The sequence below is a fragment of the Thunnus thynnus genome, chromosome 13, assembly GCF_963924715.1.
Source record: "Thunnus thynnus chromosome 13, fThuThy2.1, whole genome shotgun sequence".
Lineage (NCBI taxonomy): Eukaryota > Metazoa > Chordata > Actinopteri > Scombriformes > Scombridae > Thunnus > Thunnus thynnus.
The window spans coordinates 21,331,988-21,352,636 of record NC_089529.1 but is presented as its reverse complement, the minus strand read 5'-3'; the positions used below and the strand labels follow the sequence as shown (position 1 = coordinate 21,352,636).

The following is a 20,649-nucleotide window of genomic DNA, read 5'->3' as shown; positions in this document are numbered from 1 at the left end:
GGCATTCATAGTTTTAACAGTCTTTGAATTAGAGGAAAATCGAAATAAATCAATGTGAAATGTCAAAACCAGGAAGTTAGGCTTTTTTTTTTTTTTTACCTGTAAAATTGCTTTTATGAATATTAAATTTAGCCAATAAAATTAAAAGATTTGTAATATAGGCTACAGCTGGTAACTCAATTTAAAGTTATCTTCAGTATTTCAAACAGTACATGTTTCGAAAGTAATAATATTAAATATTGATCAATATGGCTGTTGGTAAAGATAAACGTTATTCTAAAGGGCGCAGTACCCCCCTCCCCTCCTCTCCCCTCCCTCCTCCAGCATCGACAAAGCGATCGTCAGCCTCCGGACAGCAGGCTCAGGTCGATCCAGAGACTTCCAGCGACTGCTCGGTAGCTCCGCGTCTGTCAGGCCCTGCTGCTGCTGTTGACTACAGAGGAATATTTCACCTCTGGATTTGAGTAAAAACAACATTCACGGTACGTAGCTTCGCAAAGAGGAATGTGCTTTTTTACATTTTTGTTCACATGACGGGAAATTTGGGTCATGTCGATTCTTTTTTACAACGTGTTTACATCTTTACCTTGAATAGCCTGAATGCGGTTGCTAGGAGGCCTCGCTGTCAGCGGAAGGTGCTAGCGTAAGAGGCTAGCATTGTGCATGGTAATGCTAGCTTCGGTGTTAGCGTACTATTTAAGCAACAGTAGAGGGTTGTTTTGGTTGCAAAAACACACAAGCAACAAATAATAGCCAGCATTCAACACACTGAACATGTTCTTATGCATTAACGAGCACCTCTTTAAATCAAGTTTACAAAGCAAACCAATAGCATGCTAGCTACTTGGTTAGCTTCATTGGTTAGCTTGGAGAGAGCGCTAATGCTGACCACTTGTCGATTGAGTTGATCTCGCTAATAACAGTATTAAAATATCCTCACACTTGCACCATGCTTTTTGTTAATACTGCAGTTAAATATTAATGGCGTGAACCTATAGCTGTCTATAGTGATATAACAGACAAGTTGTTAACTAGCCATCACGTCAATTAGCTAGCTGTAGCGTTAGCAGTAAGCCTACGTAGAATTAACGCTTCAGGTAGTGTCCGCTTTTAATGTGTGTTTACTCTGTTGGCTCATGATTGTGTACAGATTTGTTAATGTAGCGTTGTTGTCATTGAAATGTGTTGTTAATTATGTATTATTTCACTCCACAGATAATGCCCACAATAAAACTACAGAGTTCAGATGGGGAAATCTTCGAGGTGGACGTTGAAATAGCCAAACAGTCTGTCACCATCAAGACAATGTTAGAAGGTATAACTTGCAAATCATCACAAAGTCCATTATGTGACCTCACAGCATGACTCAAAGCACAGGTTCACATTTATTCAAGTCTGTCTTAAAACTATAGACAGGTGCCCAACCCAGATGAACATTGAAACAGGTTTTTCTTGCCATAATCATTCCTCATTAGAAGATCCCTTCATAATTCACTTAAAATCTAAGTGATGGGAGACAAAATCCACAAGCCTCCTCCAAATAAGTCAAATCAAGTTGATATTTTTCAACATTATAGTCTTTTTAGTGCCAAAGTCCCTCTTTCTGGTACTATACTCTCACTGCAGCTCAACAGGGAAACACAAAGAGGGAATTTGATGCTAAAAAGACTGTAAGGCTGCATTCAGACTGCAGGCAAAAGTGGCCCAAATGAAATTTTTTTGCTCATATGTGACTTGGATCTTTTTTTTTTCCATAACAGTGTGAACAGCACAAATCACATAGAATCTGGTATTATAATTATAGAATTTGGGCCAATTTCATATGTGGTCCCAAACCAGATACACGTCTGATTGTATTTTATTTATTTATTTTTTGCAATGCGACTTCAATCTGAACAACTTGGCTGAACTGAATGTCTTGCGGTGAGACGCTGACAGATGTAGTTGAAAGTCGCTCTTGACATCCTGAAATTTTGGATGAAATCTGTTTTTGTGAAGCCATTCATGTCACGATCTCACCACTCTTGGCTCCGACTCTGCATCCACACACACTTCCGTACAGAAGTAGCAGCCGTTGCTTCACAAAAAGCCATAATTAAAAATTTGGCTCTCTTTCTCCTCATCCTCATAATCATCTACTCACAAAATCTCTGGCATCCACTGCACATCAACTCATAAATGAAACCATAAACACCGACTTCAGTGGCGTTTGTGTTTACTTCCGTACGACAGCCTGCTGCTTGTGACGTCTTTGTCATTGTTCTTTTGCAAATGTGGGTCAGTTCAGGACTGTGACCAGTTCACACTGGGATCTGATATCGACCACATTTAAAAAATAATGTGAACAGCCAACCAAAAGAATCAGATCTAAGCAATAAATCTGAATTGAGCACCAAGGCTTGCAGTGTGAATGTAGGATAACTGTGGCAGATATCCACTAGATATGACTAACTCAGACTGTTGAAGCCTCATTTGAGCTTCAGATAAACTTTTTAAATGTGTTTTTTTTCCACAAAATGACTGTGCAAACACACTGTGGATTTTGGCCCCCATCACGTACTTTGAAAGCATATTTGAAGGGGATTTCAATAGCCCGTATGAACAGGAGGAATGATTACAACGATGAAATCTCTTTCATTGTTTATGAAAGAGGTTTGTTTTAAGACAGACATGGAAAAAATTGTGAAGCCCTCCTTTTTAAATGTTAAATCTGTTGTTTTTTTTTCTTCCCCGTTGTACCAGTTAAACAATTATACATTTATTAAGAATTGCACTTTTTGTTCAGACTCTTTTTCTGATATTTCTTGATTCTTGGACAGATTTGGGAATGGATGATGAAGGAGATGATGACCCAGTTCCCCTCCCTAATGTTAACGCTGCCATCCTCAAGAAGGTACAGAAAGCACACACACACACACACACGCACGCACGCACGCACACACACACATACATACACATACACATACATGCATTGAGGGCTGAAATATGTTTAGATATTGATGAGTTTCTCGCAAAAAGAGGCCTGCGTTACATTTAAAGGTGTTTCCAATATTTCTAATAGTTCTTTGTTGATATAAATGGGATGGACAAAATATCAGAAAAACATCCAAGATTCAACTGAGGCTGTTGTATTAAACTGTTTTTAGTTTTATTGTATTTTTTTACTGCTCATCTATCACATGCAGAAGCACAAGCTACTTGTTTGTCCCCTTTTTGCCGTTGCTAAATTGTTTGCCAGTCCGTCTAATCAATCACTATCTAATCACATTACTGGGAGCAGGAGGTTGTGTCCTTCAAGTTCATGCTCGAGCTGCGGTTATTTTAAACGAGAAGGGTTTCAAGATTCTTCTACTCATGATCCAGAACTTATGCTGATTAATCGGCATCATTTCATAAACATATTTCTAAAATCAAAAGTTTACAAGGCACACAGAGACACCAGACAGAGCAACCATTCTGTTGTGGTTTTGAAATCTTCGTGTTCAAGTCTGAAAATGCAGTGCTGATGGATGTCATACATGTTTGACCGGTTGTGACCTTTGTAAAGTGTTGTCTTGGTTAAAGTTGTGTGTGTGTGTGTGTGTGTGTGTGTGTGTGTGTGTGTGTGTGTGTGTGTGTTTCTTTCAGGTGATTCAGTGGTGCACTCATCACAAAGATGATCCTCCTCCTCCTGAGGATGATGAGAACAAGGAGAAGAGGACGGATGACATTCCTGTATGGGACCAGGAGTTCCTCAAAGTGGACCAAGGCACCTTGTTTGAACTCATTCTGGTAAATACTTCAGTTTACAATATCTCCCATTTACATTCATTTGACGTACATTATTTCCCCGGAGGTTTGACACTAAAATTGAACCACAACCATCCCTCAACCCTCAACCACAACCCTCACCTGATCTTTAACTAAAACCTTAACTTTTAATGATTAACACAGGAGTTACCACAATGTTAATTTGTAAACAGGATTTTGTCCTCACTGCATTATTTGTATAAGTACAGATGCCCAGTAGGACAGTGTTTGCCAACCAGTGAGATATTCAAATAAAATGTTAAGTTTAGTTTGGAACTAAAACCTAAAACCCTAAAAGAAGAAGCTTAGTAGAAACAATAATGTTCTGTTGTTTTTTATCTATTTAAATTTTGATTGCATTTTAACTCTTGTAAATGAGCCTCAGTGCTGCCATGTTGAACATTATGATAAATCCGAACAACCACATGATGAATACAAGACACGGTATCATTTGAGTGTCATGAAAATGTAAAATACAGGTTTAATAGTGACTTTAAAGAGACTCCTTTGTTCATTTTAAGTACATTGCTTCTGTCTGTTAGCCGGCTGTTACTGCAGTCTGGGGTCAAAACCTTTCAGATAGATCATACAACATGTCTGCAGGCAGAGATCAAATTATTAGCTGCTTAAAGAAAAATTAGTTAAGTTGGCCACCCAGTAACCCCTGGCATACTTGAACTGGGTCTCTGGAGCCCTGATCCCAGGTTACCCCTGAAGTTGTTGACTGTGTAAGGAAGCATCATGTGTCAGTAACTCATGTAACACCTTGCGGTTTTCTATAATTTAATACATTCACTATGATATACTCACACATATATAAAGTATTGTCATCCACTTGTAAAACTAAATGTCTGTTTTTACTGTGTGACCTTTCTGTCAAGTGGTCTGTTTATTTCATTCGCCGCTGTGGCAGAACACTGAGCGTTTTCATTTGGTTAACACAGTTACAAAAGTTGCTTAGCAACAACTGAAAGATTGGTGGTTTGGGCAACTGCCATAGAAGAAGCAGGGATGTGAAGAGATTGTTTTAAGGTGAAAAACCACAGAAGTGATCTTGGACTTAAGCCAGGCAGAGCCTGTGAAAGGTAACCTAAGCAGTGCCTGGGAGAGATTGGGAAATAGGTGTGGGCTTCCAGGAAGTGAAATACAAGTCGGTGTGTCCATCACTTTAGTTTATTAGCCCCCCTCTGGCTGTGTGTGTGTGTGTGTGTGTGTTTACATGCACAAAGCAAGAGGATACTAAAGAGAGCAGGAGTGTCGAAGTAGCTCAGCAGTGGCGCAAGCAAGGTTCAGTGTTTACTGGGTCACAGCAGAGTGGAGTTGACTTGTTTTTTATTTTTTCAGTCTTGTGTATAAGCTCTGATGGCTTAGAGATGTAGAGATAAGACTGGAATTAATTTCACTATATTGATAATTGCAAATGTATGAAAAGTCACCAGTGACCTGCGTTTCACTGTTATGTCACATCAGACAAAACTCTTCATATTTATACAGTATACCAACTTTAAATCTCTTTTTGTCGATAAATGATAATAATGTATAATCAATAAAAATCTCAGATGTATTTCAATCTGCATATATTTGAATTTTCCTCCATTCAGTTTGTGTGTCAGACTCTAGTGGGAGAATTGCAGCCCCGTCATTAATTTCAGTGGGACGACTGCGGAGGACTCCGCTGTTAAAAAACAAAACAAAACACAATGCAGGGTCGTCTGAGCTACCGAGATAATGTGATGTCATCTGGCAAGTTGCTGCATTGGCCAAAAAAAATGCATACAAACTCACATTCCTGGTAGATGACTTTTAATTTACCTCATGAAAATAAAACACTACACAGCTGTTTCTAATACTACTGAGTGTCTTATAAGCCTCACTGCTACCTGAAACAACATGACCCCACTAATGTGGCCCCTTGTGTCAATAATGGGCTGTTTTTTTTGCTCTGAACGTCCAGTAACATGCTTTTTAGCTCTCAGACAGCCAGAATAAAACACTGGTAGCTCCTCAGTCAGTCCACGAGTCCTTTACAGTTTATTTTTCACTGTGTCGCTCTCCGCTCCTCCTCCTCCTCCTCCTCCTCCTCCTCATGTCATGTGTTGTGTTTTCTGTTTAGGCCGCCAACTATTTGGACATCAAAGGCCTGTTAGACGTCACCTGCAAGACGGTGGCCAACATGATCAAAGGCAAAACCCCCGAGGAGATCAGGAAGACATTCAACATCAAAAATGATTTCACAGAGGAGGAAGAAGCCCAGGTAATTATTCCATCCGTCTTCTGTCTGTCAGAGAACAAAGTCTTATGAGTTAAGAAAAAATAATCAGTTTGGAAGGAAGGAAAAGCCAAAAATGAACCTTTTTTTTTTTTAATCCTGTATGACTGTTGTGGTGATTTATAACAAATGAATCGACTCCAGGGAGGGATCGCAGTTTTAACAGTCGCCCTCCACACATTTCTTTTGGATCTCATCCCGTTTTTGTGTCTCCTCTTCCGCAGGTACGCAAAGAGAACCAGTGGTGTGAAGAGAAGTAAATAGGAAGATCCTGCCAACACTAACACACTGAAAAGGATTGTCCCTGCTAACTGGTTGCACTGGCGTTGTTCATACTTGTTAATATTTACATTTAGTATATTTAGAGCCACATTCCCCCCTTCCCACCCATCCCTCGATTTCTGTATACCAATAGCATGATCATTTTAACTTGCCTGTGTGGTGTCATTAATTTAAATAAAGCTCTTTTTTTTGTTTCCACACACTCATGTTGCGTATTCACATAAAATAAATAGTCCCGGATTCATGGCTTTGTAACCTCAAAGATTAGAAGACACTCCTTTCATTTCATATTTCCCCCTATTATTAATTGCTATGGTTGTCTTTTTTACTGGACGTGTTTTCTTTTAGGTTAATTGATTGAATAAAATGGCTTTTTTGACAATGGAAATGAGAGGGTGAATATTTTATTTTTGCTCTGTAAATGCATCTGTTCTGTGGAACCGTTATGAGAGGATGGGGTTGTTTTAAATGAAAAGTGACGTCTGAGGTGGAAAGATTTTTTTTTTTTTTTTTTTCCTTTGCAGTCCTTTGGACTTAAAGTACTTGTGTGTTGTCACACAGCGTTGGGTAACCCCATTCCTAATTCATGTATTGAATAGGAAAACTTCTCAGATAAGCTGATGAGCTTTTTGGATGATCAAACATTGAAGGAGTAAATAAAATGTATAAAAAGGCTGGTGTCTGTCATTTTTGGTTTTGAAGCTGTCAGGTGTTGATTTACTTATGTACAAACTCATTTGTCTCACTTGAATCATACTTACCACATACCACAGTAGACATGGATAAGATATTTAAACCACTTTTAATACATCAAACAAAAAAAAACAAGTAATACATCAGTGGCGTTTGAGGCGTAAAAAATACAAAAAGACATCTTTGAATTGTGCCCACTACTGACGTGAACATCCTCGAATTTGAAAACAAGCTATTTCTAGCACAAGAGCTCTCTCTGCTGGAGGAAAACAATTTTGCTGTACAAAAGTTCAACCTACAGTTTGTCCACGGCGTTGTAAGCTGAGTTTAAAGCTGCAAGCAGAACAGCAAATTTAAAGCCTTTCTTTTTTTCTTTCTTTTTTTTTTTTTTTTTTAAAAGTCAAAATGTATTTTTGTTACATCTATGTTGGAACATGCACAGATTGAGAACATTAGATATCATTTGAACGCTGCTGCAGTAACACTTGACCCAAAAATCAAAGTAAAAATCTGCACAAGAGGACAAACGCAAAATGTATTGCTTTCAGAAATGGTAGAAACTAACAATCTTTTTTTTTTGTTGTTTTTTTTTTTGTCTTCGCTATTTTTTTTTTTGTTTGTGTTTTTTTTTTTTTTTTACATAAAAACATATAAAAGTTTAATTATAATAGGGAATTCCAACATATATAAAACTTTACAACACACTGTTATATAATAGTACCCATTTGGTCTCAGATTAGTTTACAGAGCTGCAAAATGTTTCAGTCAAAGGAAAAACAGCCAAGAGACTAAAAAAAAAAAAAAATCCCTCATCTCTCTCTGAGGGTTTCCCCACCAGCAAAACATCTGACCTTAAAAAAAACCCAAAAAAAACACAAGATTCATACAAAAATACCAAAAAAAATGAGGAGGAAATGTAAAAATGTAACGGTTGATATAGCAAGAGACTTGACAGCCTGAAAGTGCCTAAAAGAAATAATGTAACGTGATTTGGAAATACGACGTCATATAATTCTGAGTTGTTTTTTTTTTACCGGCTGTAAATATTTTTTGTCGAAGGAGCTGCGCAGGTAGATATAAAAATGTTTGAAAATGGAACGATACTGAAGTCTGCTCAGAAAATGTCAGTTTAAAAAAAAAAAGTAAAAAAAAAAAAGTGAATGAGTCCCTCTAGTCAGAGCTGACGTTCTGCTGGTCGGGCTGGCTGCTTGTTGGTCCCCTCTTATGGTTTTAATGGTTTGGTCTGAGTGACAGTAATGGATGCTGGACAGTGTTTGTGAAAGCTGTGTTAGCGATGCTGTATGTGGAGGAGGAAAGAGCATGATGGTCTTTGTTACTATGGACCCCGAAATTTGGTGAAAAGTGTATGTGTGAACTCTTAGAATTTATCTCTGTACGGCATTTTTTTTTTTTTTTAGTTTTTAGTTCATCTGATAAGGAACTCATTTGCAAAACATTTTGATTGTCATGGAGCTGAAAGCGCAGGGTTGGCTGCACCACAAAAAAAAAAAAAAAAAAAAAAAAGCAGGAGCTGAAGACTTTTTTTTTTTTTATTTGTAAAAATAATTTCTCAGAGGCAGAAGTAAACGCATGACTTGAATTTAACTGCAGCAGATGGAGCTAATGAACCAGATTGACTCTCCTCCAGCGCAGGTCTGCCTCTGTATTACCAGAACTCTGTGTGGTCTGGAGCTGGATCCTCTGAAGGATTCAGCTCAACAAAGTGGATCCTTCAGTGGATCTTGCAGGCCAGACTAAGCCAGTGCCTTCTCTTGTGAATGAGCCTCACAGACACAAATACTGTGCTGCATTCTGGTGCTCCTTGTCAACTTCTAAAATCAATAATTTCCATGTTCATTACCAAGGAGTTGTCCCCACATTGGACACCACCTGAAACAAACAGCAGGTAAATATGACATGTAGAGCTGCAACGATTGCCGTTTGTTCATCGATTCACTGTTTTTTTTCTGATTCCAGCTTCTCAAATGTGAATATTTTTTACTTTCTTTAGTCCTCGATGATACTAAACTGAATATCTTTGGGTTACGGACTATTGCTCGGGACAAAAGAAGACATTCGAGGACGTCACTTCTAGGAAACAGTGATCGATATTTTGTAGACTAAATGATTAATAGACAAAATATTCAACAGATCATGAAAATAACTGTTAGTTGCAGCCCTAATGATGTGGTTCTGTGATATTTTCAGACTTTCAGGTTGACAAGGATCACCTGAATACTTAATTTAAGCAGTGAGCGTTGCAGAGAAGAAGGAAGAGGCCTTGTTGACCTGATAATGATGTATCTGGTCTAGATTAATGCAGACTTTGGGAGGATCCGGTCTCTGAACTGAGAGTATCTTTCTCTGGAACAAACCAGCAGGGTGGATGCTCGCTGTCACCTTCACTACACCACCCTGCCACCCTCAGTCACACCTGTTTTTTTTTTTTTTTTTTTAAATCAGACAAAAGGACCACAGGCTATAGATGAATGTGAGAATGAAGGCATGTGAGGAAGATGATCTTCATGGCTCTGCAGGAAGCTGGAGGTGAACGGGGTCGGGGATGTCGAGTGGGCCGGCGCGATCACTGAGTCTCTGTTAGCACTTTGAGAGAAAGTCCTGCAGCCTTGGCGGCCGACAGCGCCGTCGTTGAGCTGTGTGTCTGCTTGCCGGACAGTTCCAGGTGTGTGTGGGTGTGTTTGCTTGCGGTCTGATGGAGGTCGCTGCGCTTGCCGGCAGACTGCTCCAGGGGTAAGCGTGTGTGCGTTGGCGGAGACAAAGGGAGGCGTGTTGATGGGGAGGTGGGCGCTGGGGAGCAGACCGGGGAGAGGGGGCGCTGCTGCTGGTACAGACGGTGGCGGGCGGGGGAAGGGGAGGGGGGAGAGTCTATAGCACTTAAATCTGAAGAAGTTGGGCTGGGGCAGCCTCCTCCTTGAAGGTAGCGAATGCACTTCTTTTTCCTCCTAAGGACAGTCAGAGAGAGTTATCTGTGAATAAAGTGTGGATGGTAAACGTCAGCAAGCTTCAGTAGGGATGCATCATTCACACTGAGGTCATCAGCAATGAACAGGGAGACATGGTCATAATGAACAACAGAGAAGTATTAGTGTCAGTCTATATATATCTGAATATGAGGAATTAAATTACAAAAAAAACCCCCACTTTTTTATTTGCTATTGTGCTAAATAAGTGCACTTCTAAGTTACTATATTTTAAAAATATGAGTAACAACGTTCTTCCATTGGTGTCAATCTGAAGTAACATTTTAGAGCTTTGCTTTAAAGGAATATGAATAGTAATTTTTGGAAATACAGTTATTCGCTTTCTTCCAGAGAGTTAGATGAGAAGATTGATTAGTATTGCTAAGCATGGAGCTGGAGCCAGGAGGAGATTAGCTTAGCTTAGCATAAAGACTGCAATCAGGGGGAAACAGCTAGCCTAGCTATATACAAATTAAAAAATTCCACCACGAACATGTTGGAAGCTCACTGGTCCACACATATCTCATTAGTTTGATACGTACACAAAGTAAATGTGACAAGTGCGGGGACTTTCTGGAGTCTCGTTACCGTGAGGTTGCCGGGTAACATGTGGAGATGGATAAACTGTCCCTAAATAAATAGTTACACTACATAACTTGTGTGTTCCCATTAAACACAAATGAGATATAATGTGGAAATTAGTGAGCTTCAGAGGTGTTAGTTAGAAGGTGTATTTTTGAACTAGACAGAGTCAGACTACCAGTTTCCCTCCATATCCAGACTTTATGCTAAGCTAAGCTAAGCTAAACTAAGCTAAGCTAAGCTAATGGCCTCCTGGCATGAACTCTATGGTTTACACAGAAACATGAGTGGTATTGATCTTCTCATCTAACTCTTGGCAAGACAGTGAATAATAATTTCCTGAAATGTCAAACTATTTCTTTAATAAGAAAGAAGTTAAATTTATGTTGGTTAATGGAAATATCACTGTATAGGTTTAATGATTTGAGAGCAGGGAATACCACTAAACTTTATAATTAATATACTATATTACAGTTATTTTTTATGTAGTACTACAAGTGTTAGGTTTAAATAACGAACGCCTAATGGAGTTGACAGCATCCTTTAACATTATATTTATAGAAACTGCATCATACAGTCAGGTGTTTCAGTTTTTCATCAGCTCCATGTGCTTTATTCTCCTGGTCTGGACCAAACATATTACATCTGTTTAATAAGCAGCAGTGACTGTGCTTTGTTAGGTGTTGTACTTAAAAGCAGACTTGTGTACCGCTGAGTGCAGCATCAAAGCAGTTAACAGGATCCCATGATCATTACCAGAATATGATATGAGTCACCAGGTTTAACCGCAAGGAAAGGCGCTAGGCCATATTTAGAGAGGGAAAGGGAGGAAGAGTGCAATAGAAAGTGATTTCTAAATGTCAGAGTTCACCATCAAAAGGCGCCTGTTACCACATCGCATGAATGGAGAAAGTTGAAAGCAGATGGGCATGAGAACGGCGTCAAAATGCAAAGCTGCAGGGAGAGTGTGTGTGTTGAGCTGTGGTGATAAGGATTTGCTCTAACCACATTCAACCCCCTTTGTTGTCTCAAACCGAAACACACATAAGCACGCACACACACACACACACACACACATATATACACACGGACTCCATTTCCATGACGTGATGGTGGGGAAGACGACGGGGTTGCTACAGTGCTGTGGTGGTAGAAGCTTTTTCTGCAGAACCACACAGATTCCAGACTCCTGCAGCGACACTGACGACTGTTGTGTACTGTAATTCCCGCCGTGACTGAAACAGGGCAGTCTGACGTGGTGACAGGCCTGCTTCTCATGATTCATATCGTACTGTTACCATTTTCTGCTTATTACAGAGAACAGGAACAGAGATTTGGTTGTCTCGATGTTGTAAAAAAGATCATGAAAAACACTCGGATCAGTGTCGCAGCTGTTGATCACTAAATTAATACTAAACTTTGTAAACCAAGTTTCCTGTTGAAGTTTTATAGCTTGTAACTTATTATTATTCCAGCTGGCTCAGACTAACCCTGTGCTTAAAGTGGGGAAACTGGGAAATTCCCAGCTTTAGTTCATAATTACAGGATAGCAAAGAGAGAAACACGGCTGCTAGCAATATCTAATGATGCATCACTTTTCAATTTGGCAACCGAGAGTTTAAATATTTTGTTAAGTCAAGATAAGTTGAACCTTTCCAGCACAGTGGTTGCGAATTAGTTTTAATTTCCAGTTATTATGTAAGCGATAATACCCGACAAGTTGTAATGGCTTCACGTTGGGTGGTTCTTTGCCCCCGCAGAACTCGAGCCCTGTAACTTGAAAGGCTCTTTTCTTCCCCCCTTGTAGGAATTTCTGACTTTTAGTTTATGGCTTAAACTCATGAAAATTCATAAATCTGCCAGAAAGTGTTCGGAGATGCCAGGAAACAAAATAAAAAGGCTTCATTTTTCAGCAGTATTGATTTAAAATCTGTAATAAATAAGGTAAAAAAAAAAAAAAGAAAGTGTGAGGAAGCAGAGAAACATTTGGATGTTTTTCTTTTTGATATCAATCCGCAATCACCAGCTAACCACTCTGACATTTATCAAGTGGTATTCCCTTTCAACCACATTAACTTTACAGGGCCTGTATGATGTAATGCATTATAACAGCGGTGTAAAGCCCGAACCACCTGTGACCTTTCAGACGAAACATCACAGGAGAAAATGAACTTTTTGGTCACATGTGGTGCTTCGTCTTAAGTTCCAGGAATGGTTGTTTGGGCGTGACCTTTGACCCTGGAACAATAATCCCTTCATAGTGTTAAGCCTGATGCTACTGATTTAAAAATCAGCACAGAAGCAGATTACTCTGCATGAGTAGTTTTTATTTATCTGTTTCACCTGTGAAAATGTCTCTAATTGAATGAATTCAAACTGAAATTACTTCAAGATGACTAAAGCCGCCTTCAACGTCTATAGATGGTGAATGTTTGATACTACATTAACTGCTATATTCCACTAAGTAAACACTCCCTCGATCACATATTTGCAGTCCAATTCCCATTGTTTCACATTAAAATTTAGTAATTTATAATTGCATATTAATGGCAATAAAGCTTCTCTGTGCAGAGCGGCGAGTTAGTGACAGGAGGGCATGCAGAGCTCAGACTGGATTCTCAATCATTCTTTGGAGGCGGAGCTCCTCTTAAAGGAGAGGTAATCTCATTGGTTGAGTTAATCGTCTGTGAGTAAGACCAATGAAAAGGTGGAAAGGTGAGAGGAACCTTAAAATGATGGCGCTGAGTGAACTTGACCAGACTGATGAGATTATAACTACCTCCAGAGCAGCTCCGCCTCTGAGAAATGTTTGAATAACTACGACAGTGAGATGGTTAGATGTGAGGAGAGGTGAGGGGTTTGTTGGACGGCAGCAGTGCGGGGTGCTATGGAGTGGGGGGGGGGGGTTGGGGGTGGATGTTTGGTACACACCTGCAGGGACCGCACCAGTCCGTTTGTTGGTTGAGGCCGAAGCGAGCCCGGCATTTCTTAGGAGAGCCCGGGTCTGAGCACAATGCACAGCATGCACAAAACAAGGAGGAGGAAAAGCAACAATAGAGAGGAGCAGAAGAAGAAGAAGAAGAGGAAACAGGTTAGAGAGGGCGAGGACAAAGAAGAACAGAAGGAAGGGGAAGAAAGAGAAACAAGAGCTTGTCATGACAGGAAAAAAAAAAGCACCAACAGGGCTGTCCGTTCAGAGAAAGCAATCAAGTCAAACTGTTAGTAGCAGTTACAGCACAGCAAAACATCAACAATCACCAGAATAACCACTCAGCACAGACACAGACTTTGTTAAACAAGTCATACATCCTGGAAACAAGCTGTTAAGACGTACAGAGAGATACAGACAGAGAGAGCAGCCGTGCTGTGACGCTCTGTTAGTACAGGATTTTAAAAGCTCTTCAGTTTCTGGTAAAGACACCATTATGAACGGCTTTTTCTTTTGGAGGTCAGCGGTCCCGAAATCCAGAAATACATATTCCTGCATCTCTGTTTGAGGCTGGAGTGATTTGGAAAATATATAGTTGAAAATTCTGGCATGTTCCTGATTTGTTTGATAGATTTTTCATCAGCTGCATTTTTAAATGAAGGATTACATTAGTGATTAACATCTGTGGCTCATTAATCAGCTGCTTTGCTACCAGCTGACTACAAACATCCATATTTTAGTACTGATCTCTTACATGAAATACCGGAGCAAAACATTTGCATCATTTAAGCTTTTGGAAAAGCAACAAGTTATTTTCTCACTTTTGATGCTACCTGCTAATGCTAACTGATGTCACTCCAGCATGAGCGTTCACATATAGTAAATCTACTCTACTCAACACCTGTGGAGTCTTTCCCATCATTTTTTTTTGTTGTTTTGTGCAAAAATGTATTCAAAAACTGAGCTGATGTGAAGCTAATATGAGACTGCAGTCATCCAAATTAGTCAAATAAAGTGGATATCTTCCAAAGATCATTTTTTTTTCTGTTTCTCTGGGCAGTGTTTCCTTGCTGAGCTGCAGTGGAAGGATTGTATCAAAAAGAAGGACATTTGTACAAAAGGGGCTGTAACTTGAGAAGATATCTACTTGATATGACTAATTTGGACAGCTGAAGCTTCATATTATCTTAAGATAAACTTTTAAATACATTTGTGCTCTGTGCATCTGTGCATTTTGTCCCCCATCACTTACATTGCAAGTGCATTATTAATGGATCTTTTAACGGCCAGTATGAACAGGAGGAACGATTACAGCATGAAAAACCTGCTTCAATGTTCATTTGGTCACCTGATTATTATTTTAAGACAGATTATGAAAAATTGTGAACATATCCTTAAATGATAATATTTTTTGATCACTGTAATATGTTGACAGAAAAAGGAACACCGCGTTGATGTCCGACTGACATTTTTGAATTTGAAGCAGCTAAGATCAGGCCATCAGTTTTGCACACCGGTTATTCAAATGTTTATAATTCAGGTTACGTGGAAACCTGAGTGGGTGGGTGGTTTGACGTTAGAGACACATCCTGCCTCAAAGACACCAAGACGTTGTTGTGTGCTACAAAGCGCCAACGCAAATTCAAGTTCAAGCTCAACAGAATTCTCTCCAATACTGTAGAGCTGACACAGGCCATTTGTTTTCTCATACTGAAACGTGGTGTAAAAGCTATCTAACCAGAGTCAACAGATGAGATGTTTTGACAGTGGGTGTTTACCTGTGTTGGAGTCCTGCTGCTTCTCCCTTTTTCTCCTCTTCTTCTTGCCCTGTATGACAAAAAAAAAAAAAAAAAAAAAAAAGAAACCCCCCCCGAGACATGAGTCTGGCTCACTTGTTGAAATGACTGAATTGCTTTTAATTCTCCATCAGGGCTGTAAATGATCTGCAGGTTTTTTTTATCCAGTTCCTTAACATACTCAGCTTAGTTATCAGCCATCATTTGTAAAGATAATGGGACTGTGCACGAGTGCTTATGAATTATTTTATCTTATTTGCCCTCCGTAAAAAGACTTTCTGGTTTCCTCTCTGCTTTCCTGCTGAGTTTGAAATATTTGTTTTCTAACCCTCCTGTCTATATATTGAGACCTGGTCCCAAACTGTAATGCTTTTTATCAACACAAATCTGCACCATATGAAAAGTTAATCAATTTGAAATACAAAAGTGCAAAGTTAAGAGCAGCAACCAGCAACCGGGTCAGGCAACCATCGTCAATGCTTAACAAAAGCAAGGAAAAAAAAGCAAGAAAGATATGAAAAAACAAAAAAGGAGAACACTTTGCATCACTAATATTATAAACACAATTCATGCAAAACCTGCCAAAAGTAATCAATGAAAAAAAGGAGATCTGAGACGCTCCAAAAAAAAAAAAAAAAAAAAAATCTATTTAGAAAAAGGCTTTTAAAAGTTTTTGAATCTCCTCAGATCTAAAAATCTTGTTTTCATATTTCACTATATCTTCGAGCTGACTGTACTGTGTGACTGTTGAGGTAAACATCAGAGCTGTTCATACAGATCCGGTGATGGTGAAGTGAGGCCTCATATTTGGCTGAGATGAAGGATGTGGGTACAGACATCTACCGCCTACGCTACAATGTCTGCCCTCCTCAGCTCGCTGTCAGCACTGTCTATGTGGTTACAACAAGTCCTACTGCAACTGCAAACTTTCTGAAGCTTTATTTCTGTGGGTGTACGTGTGTGTGTGTGTGTGTGGGTCTCTGTGTGTATGCGTATATATACTATATGTAGGTTGTATTAGGACTTAGAGGAGAAACCCTTCACAGCTGCGGGGGCGATATGCGGGACTTCGCTTCCTGTTTTGCTAGTGGGTCCAGTGACTGCCTTGCTTTTTGTTTTGTTTTTTTTTTATAACCTCAGGAGGAGAGCAGAGTGTAAAGTGTGATGGGGAATGAGGGGGTTTCTTGAAATACAACAGACAACATGTTAAGCACGGCCTGAATGTCGTCATTACACGAGTTGGTCTTTTCAGTGGATATGTGCTTAGCAGACTCTGTTGCTCTGCGCCTCAGAGGACTTTTTCGGAAATATCATCATTATTTTTATTGTTTTTTTTTTCTTTTTACACTCATGGAGTTGTGATGACTGTCGCTGAGCTATTTAAACGAGTGATGCATCCCTGTCTTCAAAATAATTCTTGGAAAACGGCTCAGTTTATAGTGATATGCAGTATAAAGTTACCTGCCCATTGCCCCTATAGGTAAATACTGTAAAAACAAACTATTTGTGTCAGTAGGCCACCATTTGTGGATGATGTTTACACATAAATATACTGTAGTAGAACTAAAAGTCATGACGTATGTCCATGTGAACTGAAAGCAAACAGCATCCAGTGTTAAACCTTTCTGAACTGCTTAGAAAATGCTCAAAGCTCCATGCATACAGCAGTAGCTCTTACACCTATGATCACAGTCTATTAGAGCTCTGGTTTATAACATAACAGGACCTCTTGAGCTTGTTTTTTGAACACTGAGATTAGAAATAAACCTCTAATGGCAAGGTTAGGACTTATATCTGCTCAATAACTGGCGTCGTCTTGTTCTATTCTGTCAGGTACGGCCTTAAAAATCAGTTAAACACCGAATAAAAATGACGAACCGAACTGAATCAGCGTGCGTGTTTAAGCAAGCTTCGTAGGATATGTCTGAAGCGCTCGTTCAGATGTTATAAACCAAAGCCCAGTTTAAGTGTGACCATAACATCTTGTGCCATGCCTGCCTGTCTGCAGAGTTCAGCTCAGTCAGATAAGAGAGAAATGAGACAGTACAGCAGAGAAAAGCATATAAAAAAAAAAAAGGTCACCACTCTGCCAGCTATCTAATGTGACTGAAAAGCAGCCTCTGTCACAACCACGGCCTTTAATTCACCTGATTATGAATAAACATACTATGTGTCATTGCTGTCTAGCTATACTAATAAAGGGTTGCCCCCCCATCCAAATGAAAAAATTGTAATGATAAACTATTGCAGCGAGGCAGTCAGGCCAGCCATGCGGCCCTGCTCTCTGTTAGTTGAGCAAAACGGGTTGATTTATACCTCTGTGTGATTCAGTGTTTTACGGTTTAGCTGACTACTCGTCGTAATCATGGCAACGTGCAAGCCTTGGTGAAACGTTATCCATAACTGACCAATCAGATCTCCTTTTGTAGCTGCTGTCACCACTTACGTGTTGGGTTTTTTTTTTTTTGTTTTGTTTTTTTGTGAGGCTGATGCGTGTGAGTCATTAAGATTGTTGGAAGGTGCATGCAAAACTTTTGCACAGGAATACCCACAACCCCTTTCATGCAGCTCTTCACATACTCATTTTTTCCACCACAGAGGCATAAATCCACCATAAGACGTGTCCCTACCCAATCAGCTTTACTCTTTTCCCCTGCGACCCCGCTAAGGCCCGCCTCCTGCAAGAGTTCAACAGCAAACTGACAAGTCAGAGGCACACAGCAGCCCAGATACAGCACATCCCCCAACACATTAGACTGATGCAGATACTCTCAAACACATGCACCCCACAGGTGTGATTTCCTCCTGTACTGTGGGAAACGTATTTAATCATTTCATGCCACAAAAAGTGTGTTGTAATGTTTTATGACTTTTGACTGACAGGTCTGAGAGCCAATGATCATGCAGGTTTGTTGAGGCAGTAGCCGGTGAGTAAAGTAAGTAATTTTCTTCAGCTCTGAGGTGAGAACAACAAAAGATGATCGATCTCGGTTTACTCAGTTCTGGTTTATTGAATTCTGGGCTGTTTTTTTTTCATTTTGGTTTCATTTACAGGGAATCAAACCAGAGAGCAAAGAAGTCGAGTGGTTGTACCGGTTCCTGGTGTTGCTGTTTCAGCGAAGGTTTTTATACTTTTCACAGCTTTTAACATTTTATCATTTTCTCAAAATGCAGCTTTCTGCTTCCAGTGACTGTTAAACTCAGTATTCGGTGAGGTAATGAAATAATAACGTATCAAAATAGCTCTCATTGCTTTGTTATTCCTATTTTAAAATCAAAACTAAAATCAAAAAGAGAATGACCGAATTAATGAATTTTTAAAATACCATTTGAACTATAGTTTAACAAATGTTTGTGTCTTTTTCTGCTGCTTTAAGGGTCATTTCTTTCCAATCTTCTCTTTACTTTCTGTTATTGGAAGCATTTTTTTTGGAAACTGTCTCAACACAAGAAAACCTTGTTTACTGTGAAATGCTGTAAATCACTATTAATGGAAAATGAAGTTATTGAAGTACAACATCTCCTGACATGGGACGACATCTTTACATTGATATAATAATCAAATAATAATAATTACATTACATTTTTAGTATTTTAACCAAAGCAACCACATGACTTCTTTATTCTGGTAATGGTTCCCACTGCAGTCCAGGTTTAAAAAATCATAACAAGTGAGAGAGATTTCATGACGTAAAAACTTCCTACATCTTCCTGTTTATGTTTTTTTTTTATTTTTTATTATGATGAGTAGAACAGTCAGTGCGGAGTAAGAGGAGTAAACAGTAAGAAGAGGAAGTGCTTACGTAGTTGTCCCGGGCAGACCAGGTCGGGTAGAGCTGCATGTGGAGTTGTCTCTCCTTCCGGGCCAACTCGTAGTACTTGGCCTGTTCCTCCCGGGTCAGTGCGTGCCACTGGAGACACACACACACAAACACACAAAAGCGTGTTTGGATTTAACTATCACACGTTAGTATTAGTATTTGCCAATGTTGTATATTGTACAGTCTTAAATGGTGAATTAATCTCAAAAACTAAGTCATCAAGGTAAAAAAATATGCTTTTTAACAAAGTTGGAGACATTATGGAGAATAAAAAGGAAAAGAGAGAATGTGAACATGAAAATATCAGCTACATTTCAAATTATGAACACTGCAAGAAACTTTTCTTTTACCTTCACGTTCTGAGAGATATGATCCGTATCTGAACTGTTCAAATTGTACAATTTATTTAATTTTCTTATCATTCTTCCTGATCCCAGTACCACCAGCCGGTGTGTAGTTGTGATCTCAGTAGCACCAGTGTGTGAGGAGAACAGAGTTCACCTTACCACAGTCCTCTCATGTTCCTCATGTGTGAAATTACAGAATGACCTGGAAACAGGATTAGTCTGCGTTATGTGTATGTGTGTGTGTGTGTGTGTGTGTTCATCCCTCACCCTCCGTCCCAGAATCTGGTTGATGGCGGCGCTCTCCTTTAACGTGCACTCTGCGATGACCTTCGCCCTCATCTCCTTCATGTAGAGCATGAAGGCGTTCAGGGGTTTCTTGATGACTGGCTTCTTGGGCTCCTTCTCCCGCTTGGCTTCCACTTGCGGCTTCCTGAAGGGGAGAGAGAGAGAGGGGGGGGGGGAGAGGAGGGGGGTAAGGGGGAGATGAGCGGAGATGGAAAGAATCAGAATCTGCCTTTTTTTTCTTTGTTTCTTTGTTTTTCTTTGAATTAGAGTTGGTTTGAAGGATAGAGAAGAGAAACATTGAAGGAAAATGCACCAAAAACCAAGCAGGTGTGGCGTGGAGTCGGTGCGATCGATACTTACACGTACATGCCCCTGTCATACTGTTCGTGCTCCTGTTTGCCTGAAGGGGGCACTATTGCTGGGTGGGGGATCCCTGTGGGATGCATGCCTGATGGGCCCAGCATCAGAGAGTGAGGGAACCTGGTGGAGGGGAAAGAGAAGGGCGGAGGAGGGCAGGAAAAACAAGAGATAGAGTGACAGAAAAGCTTTAGTCAATTCAGACAAACGCGTTCAGTTGGGAGCAGAGAGGACAGTGAGCGTCAAAGCAAGCGATGAGCCTGAAAGCATGAAAAGCAAGGAACAAATCTGTATTTTCTGTTAAATGTCCACAACAGGCTGATAAATCAAACGTCCAACAGCAGTTTGACTGACTGAAAATAGGACGCCTGCCTGTATAAACCAATACAAGGACAAGCTCTTAGCTTTTTAAAAAAAGCTACACATATGAGGCTGGTGTTCATGTCAAGCACTGAGCTTGAAATGTGTGAATTTTTATTTTTATGCAACCATGATGTAAACATGTGTCACCACTGGAG

The 20,649-nt window shown here is 39.8% G+C and overlaps 2 protein-coding genes across 12 annotated transcripts in view; one reads left to right on the top strand and one right to left on the bottom strand.

Moving 5' to 3' along the window:
• The first annotated feature begins 321 nt into the window (after window positions 1-321).
• On the top strand, window positions 322-7,013 carry skp1 (S-phase kinase-associated protein 1). The gene is made up of 6 exons (XM_067608599.1): window positions 322-482; window positions 1,216-1,315; window positions 2,820-2,893; window positions 3,628-3,771; window positions 5,903-6,043; window positions 6,283-7,013. The coding sequence occupies exons 2-6, from the start codon at window positions 1,219-1,221 to the stop codon at window positions 6,316-6,318; spliced, it is 492 nt and encodes a 163-aa protein (XP_067464700.1). The 5' UTR covers window positions 322-482; window positions 1,216-1,218; the 3' UTR covers window positions 6,319-7,013.
• tcf7 (transcription factor 7) overlaps window positions 6,727-20,649 on the bottom strand; it is a 114,512-nt gene continuing 100,589 nt past the window's right edge. For 3 of the 11 annotated variants that reach the window (XM_067608589.1, XM_067608585.1, XM_067608587.1), the window contains 7 exons: window positions 20,135-20,254; window positions 19,757-19,919; window positions 19,125-19,232; window positions 17,952-17,999; window positions 15,304-15,352; window positions 13,528-13,600; window positions 6,727-9,996 (listed from right to left, as the gene is read on the bottom strand). In XM_067608589.1, the coding sequence (XP_067464690.1) occupies window positions 9,618-9,996; window positions 13,528-13,600; window positions 15,304-15,352; window positions 17,952-17,999; window positions 19,125-19,232; window positions 19,757-19,919; window positions 20,135-20,254 (940 nt within the window). In that variant the 3' untranslated portion in view covers window positions 6,727-9,617. Of the gene's footprint in view, window positions 10,021-13,527; window positions 13,601-15,303; window positions 15,353-17,951; window positions 18,000-19,124; window positions 19,233-19,756; window positions 19,920-20,134; window positions 20,255-20,649 lie in introns of all 11 variants that reach the window. The other 8 variants (XM_067608586.1, XM_067608588.1, XM_067608591.1 and 5 more) reach the window with 6 other exon arrangements.

Coding starts and splice junctions, on each gene's coding strand:
- skp1 (XM_067608599.1), top strand. CDS start 1,219: ATGCCCACAATAAAACTACAGAGTTCAGATGGGGAAATCTTCGAGGTG. Junction 3,772..5,902: donor CCTTGTTTGAACTCATTCTG/GTAAATACTTCA, acceptor TTTTCTGTTTAG/GCCGCCAACTATTTGGACAT. Junction 6,044..6,282: donor CAGAGGAGGAAGAAGCCCAG/GTAATTATTCCA, acceptor CCTCTTCCGCAG/GTACGCAAAGAGAACCAGTG.